Below are 8,959 nucleotides of genomic sequence, written 5' to 3'. Positions count from 1 at the left end.
CTAGTAGACTGTTGATGATAATAATAATAATGATTGGGGAAAATATACTTGAAAAGATAAAGCATAATTATAAGAATTGACTGGCCCAGCAGCATTTTCTTGGGCCTCACTGCACCCAAGTGGTAGAGTTATAGATAATGAAAAGTAATATTATTCATCAAACATTAGAGGGTGTGAAAACCTCAGTCCCAGACTGCCACAATTTCAAAAATATTCACTTCACAGTTAGGTAAATATATCTACACTTTGAAAAAGGTTATGTAAATTTCCAGCTAGTGTATTTCAGAGGGATTTATCTTGTGTGCAGATGACGTGCACTCTCGTGATCTATACTGTCTGATGATCTGGTACAGCAGTACACTGTGGTGTGCCCCCCTGCAGGGGCGACATGCACTGTAACTCTGCAGGACAGTGTGGACGTGTGACTGGCACAAGCCCCCCCGAGTATAGTGTGTCTCTTGTAGGAGGGGCAACTGTGGATCCCGACTGGACGCCCTTCAAAAAGCTCTCCCTCTGACCTGCCCAGTCCCACTCAGCCAGACGAGCAGAGCACAGCGGAGCACAGCAAGCCCCCCCTTCTGGACAACATGGCACTCACGCAGGACCCCAACTTCAAAAAGCTGCAGGACTGGTACACAGCCCACGCCCTGAACCTCAACATGAGGCACATGTTTGAGGCTGACAAGGAGCGATTCAACAAGCTCAGGTATACATCCTATTGGAATATCTTAAGAAGCAGTACGCAAGGCACCAGAACACAGGATGTAGATGTTTTGTTTGTCTGTGACTTGGTTATATTATTTGTACGATTCTGCTTGTTTTATATTTAGTCAGGACATGTAATGTTATTTTTGTGTTTGACAGCCTCACACTGAAAACTGAGGATGGAGACATTCTTCTGGATTACTCCAAGAATCTCATCACAGATGAAGTTATGAAGATGCTGGTTGATCTGGTAAATTCATGTTTATGTTAATGATCCATGACTTTTTTCAATTGCCACATTAGCTCTGGTTAATAGCTCCCTTTGATCAGGAAGTCCCTTCCATCTGATTCATAACTCCATCTCCAAGTCTAATCTATGTGTGAACACAAAATCTATTACTCAAAGGTTGGGTCGGCAATTTGAAAAACAAATTGTACATGCATGCCTATACACTTTGGGTATTGATCTGATGCTGTGAATGACTAACATTTATTGTCTTCGCAGGCCAAGTCAAGAGGTATCGAAGCTGCCAGAGAGAAGATGTTTACAGGAGATAAGATCAATTTCACTGAGGTGCTCATTGTTGATCACATGTCTACTCTAGTTTGACTTATGGCGGTGTTTACCTCTCTACATTTTTCATGGTGGGGTATAAAACACTGCCAAGGCTGTATTTACACTACGTGATGTAAAAACTACACAAAAAGAATCTTTAATCCCTGATCAATGCTACAGTGATGAGTGTAAGTGTCTCCTTGTTGTGTGCACGTGCAGGGCCGCGCTGTGCTCCATGTGGCTCTGAGGAACCGCTCCAACACTCCCGTCATGGTTGATGGCAAGGATGTGATGCCAGAAGTGAACAAGGTTCTGGAGAAGATGAAGGGTTTCTGTCACGTGAGTCAAATGCAGCACCGTCTTTGTTGCAGGTGTAACAGTGTGAATTTGACCATCAAAGGCATGAGAGTTGGATGAAATGTATAGATAAAATCCAGTTCATCAGCTACGATCACAGCGATGATGATTGTGCCACTCTGTTTGCAGAGAGTTCGCAGCGGAGAGTGGAAGGGCTACACGGGGAAGTCTATGACAGATGTTGTTAACATTGGCATCGGAGGATCTGACCTCGTGAGTGCAGCTTATCTAGCCGCTCTACTGCTCCACACTTTTAACCGTCACACATATTCACTCCTTTGAGCTGCGCAGCGCAGCCTCACTCTTTTTTTACAACTTGAACTTTACTTGAAATTGCAGGGCCCCCTGATGGTGACCGAGGCCCTGAAGCCTTACTCGAAGGGTGGCCCGCGTGTGTGGTTCGTGTCCAATATTGATGGCACGCACATCGCCAAAACCCTGGCCCAGCTCAATGCCGAGACGACCCTCTTCATCATCGCATCCAAGGTAGCTTTGGTTTGCACAAAGCAGATTGTTGAAACTGCACCAGATTAACACCGCACAACTGAAAAGGAAAACATCTTCTCATTCAAACGTGTACGTTTACACAATCAGTTTGTGTAAAATCTGTCATGAACTGACCGGTCGTAAATTAAGTTCGCATTCATCTAGATAAATCTGGTTATTTCTTCCCAGGCTTTTCAGCGTTTATGACCAGTTATATTGAAATTCATACTTGGTTATTATTATACTCAATTCTCCCTTTACAGACGTTCACCACCCAAGAGACCATTACCAACGCCGAGTCGGCCAAAGCCTGGTTCCTTGAACATGCCAAAGATGTGAGTATGCAGTGGCCTCAGAAAGCAGCACAGTAGAGGGTGGACTTCATTTACGGTACATTTATGTTCTCCAAACATAACTTCTGCATATTTCAACAGAAAGCTGCTGTTGCTAAGCACTTTGTGGCCCTGTCTACAAACGGAGTAAGTCCCAACACGATGCCAGAGGCACAGCCCTCCTTCTCTGTCCCGACATCTGACCCATCAGAACCTTCCTGACCACTCCTGCTTTTCTCTCTCTCCCTCAGCCCAAAGTGAAGGATTTCGGCATCGACACGGAGAACATGTTTGAGTTCTGGGACGTGAGTGATCTTTAAGCCTTGCAGGAAAACACTGTTGTCACTGCACGGCAGCGGCTATAAATAAATCAAACTTTTGACCTGTGAAGTAGGTTGGACGGACGCTCTGGCCAGCAGCTGCTGGGATATCAGAAGCCCCTCTCTTCAGACTCGGTTATTATTGGTAGCGACCTTCTCTCATGCAGAGGTCACTGTAAAGGCTGGGTTGCATCAAAGGTCAGGGAGCTGCATTCAGTTACATTGTTGGTATTTAAAGGGTGACAGCTATGATATGGCCTTTATGACATATGAGAAAAAATGGCCACCACTGTTTTACGCTCATATGTACTGTGTGCAGAACTTTCTGTCCCTGACAAAAAAGACAATGACACCACTTATTCAAAGGATGAATAAATGCTAAGCAGACTGCATTCATCATGTTCAATTTATTAACAATATAAAATACGTTCATAAATATATGTTGCATACGATTAAGTGCTTTAGTGTACAAATCTTGTTTCGCTCTCATTAAAAAGTCAAAGGTTACAAAGGGGTTTTGTTTGAGGCATAGATGTGTTTTCAGTCTTTTGTTTACTTTCTCTTTCAGTGGGTTGGTGGTCGTTTCTCCTTGTGGTCTGCAATTGGAATGGCCATTGCCCTGCACATTGGTATGTACAGTGAAAATTCTTTTTTTTTGTATTTGCAAAATACTGACTTTGGTGCCTCCCACTCTCAGTATATGAAAAAGGACAAAGTGGAGGACAGCGCTAATATCCGATATCAACGACGCTATAATGACCTTAGAATAAGAATCTATTGCCATACCAGAGGCTATTTGAGGTTGTCCTTAGGCACAGTTATAATGTTTACTATGTGCAACATCTTGGCATGTTTGGAATGCTATCATTAATGATGGTGCTAGATGAAAAGTTTTAGTAAATATACAAGTATTTATTGAAACACATTGAAAATAGAAGTATTATTCCAATCAGTTCGTCTGATAACCGTGAGTGTTTCGATCAGTCAACCTTTCCGTCTCACCTCCTCTCCTCATCAGGCTTCGACAACTTTGAGAAGCTCCTTTCAGGAGCTCACTGGATGGTAGGTGAACCAGTTCCCCCACCGCTCTCATGTAGTAAAAAACTATTTATGTGAGCCCTGCTGCTGAGTACACACAGAATACATGAATGCAAATGAGCATCCCTCCCTCCCCTGCAGGACAACCACTTCCGCACCGCTCCCCTGGATAAGAACGCTCCCGTGCTGCTGGCTCTGCTGGGCATCTGGTACATCAACTTCTTCCACGCTGAGACGCACGCCATGCTGCCCTACGATCAGTACATGCACCGCTTCACGGCCTACTTCCAACAGGTCTGACACTGCCGCAGGCCTCATAGGTCTCTGTAGGAGCCTCCAAGAAAAGATCAAGAGTAACTTTTGGATGTGATTTAAAAGATAGTTTTGAACTAGGTTATTTATTTTAGGCCGGACTTGTGTACATAATTATTTTTCAGCAAAAAACATCACTACGTCTGTGGCAATACTCTAAACCCATCAGAGAGGATCTCATGCAGGTGACAGATCTGATGATGAATGTGTTTGTCAACTGCAGGGTGACATGGAGTCCAATGGAAAGTACATTACCAACCATGGGGCACGTGTGAACTACCACACAGGGCCAATAGTGTGGGGTGAGCCCGGAACCAATGGACAGCATGCGTTCTACCAACTCATCCACCAAGGTATCATCAACCAAAGATCAATGTTCAATATCAGAATCATATGGGTGATTCATTCGCCCAGTAAGATCGGTGGTTAGCCACATGCTATGAGTCTTTGATGCAGTGTAAATGTGTTCATCGCAGGAACACGCATGGTGCCCTCTGACTTCCTGATCCCAGCTCAGTCCCAGCATCCAATCAGAGACAACCTGCACCACAAGGTACCAGTTTTCTATCTAAAGCATTGTGACACACCAAATATTGATTTTAGATATTTGCTGTTGGGAAGTTTGTTTGATTAAATATTGGGCAAACTCTCACTTTACTATGACAGTATGAATTTAAGATATCAAAGACTTTTCATGTAACCCAAAGGATCACATGTAGCCTGCAAACCATCTTCTTGTGAACTAAAAGGAGCCTACAATTATGATCTGAGCTGCCTGCCGCAGTGGTGTGCAATTTATGTCTGTGTATTCATTACCTGGAAAACATGAGAAATACATACTTGTTAAGGATCATCCACAAAGGTCATAGGTTGGTCCACCAGAAGAGCCAGCTGGAGTGAAACTCACTGAGAGTCTATGCGCTGCAAGAGCACTGATCTGACTTCCTAAGTACTCTTAACTTTTTGCTGACAGGTGTAAGAAAACTATTAGACAGACTCATGAAGAATTCTATGAGAAGGAAATTTACCAGTGACAATGTAAAAAAAACAAATTTTAAGATTTTTCTTTTATATTACTCATGATAGAATCTCAAACACAATATGTCAACATACTGTAACTGTTACAGTAAAATACCAAGGTGTATGCCTTGTAAACATCGATATCACTCGCTGTAAAGCATACAGCGCACCGTACAGTGTCTGACGGTTTGTGTCTGATGTGGCCCTAGATCCTGCTGGCCAACTTCCTGGCCCAGACTGAAGCTCTGATGACGGGTAAGACCACTGAGGAGGCCAGGAAGGAGCTGGAGGCCAGCGGCCTGAGTGGAGACACGCTGGAGAAAATCCTGCCTCACAAAGTAAGTCGGATCAAGGGACAATGACTTGCACAGCTCGTTTGAGTTAACAATGTGACCTTAAAGCAACATCGTGCAACTATTTCACCTTAAAAACAACATTGACTTTTCATGGCAAGAATGATGCTTCTTTCATTAGCCACTTTTGCACTCGGAACGCCTGTTCTAGCATTATGCAGTGCAATATGCACCCATACTTGGGTTCGATACTCGATTGCAATATTTGGGCACGATACTCGGGTACAGTAGGCGGGTGCAATACCCCGGTACGATACGCGAGTGCAGTGGGGGGTATGATACTCAGGCACGATAAGCGGATACGATACTCAGGTAATGATACGCAGGTGCATTGTGCGGGTATGTTACGTGGGTAAGGTACTCGGGTATGATATGCTCGTAAGAAGTTGGGTCAAATATGTTTTTTTTTTCCCATTGGGCCCTCCCAATTAGCCCCCACTTGTGGCTGAAGAGGCCGCTGTTGCTCAGCAAAGGTTGCATAGTGTTGCTTTAAACCTGAACTCGAGAAGCGGCCGTCATCTCATGTTACTTGTGGGGGGGGGGAAAAGAAGAAATATTGCAAGGCATGAGGAAATGCAGCCAGCAGACCTCACCAACTACTGGAGGAAGCAAGCATGGGAGCAAGTGCCCTCCAGTGACCATGACCAAACACACTAACCCCAACTTTATGAGGAGCATTTGTGCTGTTGACGGTGATGAAACATCTCTCCGTGTTTGACACAGGTATTCCAAGGAAACAGACCGACCAACTCAATCATCTTCAAAAAACTGACGCCATTCACACTTGGAGCACTAATCGGTGAGAACGTGACTCACAGCCGCTGATGTTGTTGGGATGAGTCTTGCTGTTGTTCAATCAGGATGCTGCACAGTGTTGCATTAGTGAAAGTCTGTTTGTGCCTGGAACAGTGAAGTATTAGGCCATGTGGTGTTCAGCACCTTGGTGTTACCTCAGAAGTACCATTTAATCGAAAACATATAACCACGTGAGCCTCTCTGGATGAACTGTATTTGTTGTAATAACAATAACTCTTGTCTTGTTTCATAGCGATGTATGAGCACAAAATCTTCATCCAGGGTGTAATGTGGGAGATCAACAGTTTTGACCAGTGGGGGTGAGTCATTTTTTTTACTACATATACTGGTTTCATTGAGCAGCTTTCTCAATCTCCTGCAGCCACGTTTGGGGAAAAAACATGAGTACATATTTCAGAGAAATGATCCACAAGACATCCAGCATATTTCCATTTGATAGAATGGTGCAGCCATAAAAAAGATGCTGGGTATGAATATTTCTCTCAGTGTATAACAACACATACTGTAGCTTCAACGCAGTGCGGGATCAAACAACAAACTGACTCAGATCATATATATACATGTGATGGGGTAGTAAAAGGGGAATGTTCAGATGCTAAGGGAGCCACAGCCACACAACTGCAGGATGATCAAATCAATAACTTGCATGTGCCCATGCACACTCACAGTGTTAATATGGTTGGCACTGTCTGTTTTTGATTACACCCCCATTGTGTTCTTGAGCTCATCCCCATCACTGAACCCGTCGTGTCTGCTCTCCTTCCCCTGCCCATCGTCAGGGTCGAACTGGGCAAACAGCTCGCCAAGAAGATCGAGCCCGAGCTCAAGGACGCGGCAGAGGTCCACTCCCACGACTCCTCCACCAACGGGCTCATCAACTTCCTCAAGAAGAACTCTTCCTGAGCTGAGTCCCACCCCCCCTCCCCCCGCAATACGGCGTCCACCTTTCTCCACAACATTACCCATCCCATCAGCTCGTGAGCTGCATGAACAGGAGACTCGCAGATGCAGCCGGTCCCTCCCACGCAGTCGACCTGAAGCACTCTGTATGTTTGTACCCTCATTATTAACATCGTGACCGTCTACAGTGTTGTTGTTGTTGTTTTTTCGATGTTTGATACAGTAGTTAACAACTGTGAGGGAAAAGCTAATTGTATTGTATTTTTTGTATTAGTGTGTCGTGGAGGGAGATATGAAATATGTCTCTCCACTGTCACTAGAAAATTAAGTTTCTGGAATAAATATCTCAAAACGATACCCCAGTGAGACCGTCACACTGTGTCTAATGTGAAGGACAGTCACATACCTGTACACGAACACAAATGTTTAATTTACGTACAAATGTGTGTAGGCGTTGTAATGTGCGTCGAAGAGCAGTTAAGACATTCGCTCTGTCAGACCAATGAGCTTGTTTAAGTACCGCACCACTAGATGGCATCGGCGTGCCAGATTTCTCCACCGGGAGCAGTAATCTACCATTTATTCAGTGGAACAAAGGGTCAAAGGTCAGTCCATCTGCGCTGCTCCTCCCCACAAATCCCCAGACTCCACATCAACCATTCAGAGAGGAAAAACAAACAGCGGCGATAAACAGCATGAGGATGACGCGCCAGTCCTCGCTGGCACCGTAGTTAAACATTGTTGAACTGAATATACTCAATGTTTTTACTGTCGTGTGCCAAAATTGCCGTGTGAATTTCTCCTATGAACATGAAATTACGCAGTATGAGAGAAGATAGAGATCACAGAGTACACCACGTGATGCTGCTCACCACAATGCACTAAACAAGGCAAACAAAAACATCAACTTTATTTCATTATCTTTAATTCTCTTCGTGCTCACTGCTGGGTTACAATTTCAGAGTGTGTTTAAGGACAAAGAGAAAGTAAGAAGAAGAAACAACCTAGACCCCCAGACACTGCTGGGTTTTGCAATGCTGTTGCCAAGCAACAACTTTACTTCAAATCTAACTTGTTCTTTCCATCTCCGGCTTGGAAACAAGATACAGAAGAAAGTGGGTTCGACAGAAAGGACAGAAGGCCTCCTCGCTGTCAGTGTCAGGATGTCGTGGCAAATTATTGGCACAACTGTCCAAAATTAAGAATAATAACCACGTTCCTGAATGGAGGACTGGATACACACCTGAAGCTGTACATGAAATAAAGTTATGACTCTGTTCCACCGAATAAACCAGGTGTGTGAGGTTGAAAAAAAGTCAGTATGAGGAAATAAGTGATTAAAACCGGCCTCGGTCCGTTGGGGAGCAGCATCAAACAGCAGCTTGAAAGCATGCAAAAAGTCTCCGTGTGCGTTCCTGAGATGTTTGTCGAACAATGGCATCGCATACCCTCACATTCCACTTCATGCTTTATTGGTTGGGCCTGTCAGTCATCCCCCCTGTCTCTCCCTCTCTCTCTCTCTCTCTCTCTCCGGCCCGTTCAAGAGCTGCCCCTCTGGCTCCATCGGGGTCCCAACCTGCCCCTGGTGCAGTGGTTGCTATGACGACGTCACCCCCTGCCACTTTCTTGACGATTGCGGTCCCAAGTTCATGGCGGTGTCAGACGCAGGGTTGGGAATGGGGTTTAGGATTCCTCTGAGGGTGACCGGCTACACCTCGTCGTTTGGAGATGTGTGTGTGTTTGCGTTCATCATGAAACCAAGGG

At 44.8% G+C, this 8,959-nt stretch overlaps 1 protein-coding gene across 1 annotated transcript; it reads left to right on the top strand.

Annotated features, from left to right (window-relative positions):
* Positions 1-512: 512 nt before the first annotated feature.
* On the top strand, positions 513-7,552 carry gpib (glucose-6-phosphate isomerase b). The gene is made up of 18 exons (XM_035629020.1): positions 513-706; positions 865-955; positions 1,211-1,279; positions 1,481-1,600; positions 1,748-1,831; positions 1,958-2,104; positions 2,368-2,439; positions 2,539-2,583; positions 2,688-2,741; positions 3,325-3,385; positions 3,775-3,818; positions 3,936-4,088; positions 4,330-4,459; positions 4,583-4,659; positions 5,336-5,464; positions 6,203-6,278; positions 6,528-6,594; positions 7,075-7,552. Exons 1-18 carry the CDS (start codon positions 588-590, stop codon positions 7,196-7,198), a joined length of 1,662 nt encoding a protein of 553 aa, XP_035484913.1. The 5' UTR covers positions 513-587; the 3' UTR covers positions 7,199-7,552.
* Positions 7,553-8,959: the final 1,407 nt, after the last annotated feature.

Source organism: Scophthalmus maximus, chromosome 4 (assembly GCF_022379125.1).
Source record: "Scophthalmus maximus strain ysfricsl-2021 chromosome 4, ASM2237912v1, whole genome shotgun sequence".
Taxonomy (NCBI): domain Eukaryota; kingdom Metazoa; phylum Chordata; class Actinopteri; order Pleuronectiformes; family Scophthalmidae; genus Scophthalmus; species Scophthalmus maximus.
This window is presented reverse-complemented; position numbering and strand designations above follow the sequence as displayed.

What these genes read in the sequence shown, in the direction of transcription:
- gpib (XM_035629020.1), top strand. Translation starts at nt 588, where the DNA reads ATGGCACTCACGCAGGACCCCAACTTCAAAAAGCTGCAGGACTGGTAC. An exon ending in GCATCGGAGGATCTGACCTC is followed by an intron (nt 1,832 to 1,957) that starts GTGAGTGCAGCT and finishes TTGAAATTGCAG; the next exon opens with GGCCCCCTGATGGTGACCGA. An exon ending in TGGCCCTGTCTACAAACGGA is followed by an intron (nt 2,584 to 2,687) that starts GTAAGTCCCAAC and finishes TCTCTCCCTCAG; the next exon opens with CCCAAAGTGAAGGATTTCGG.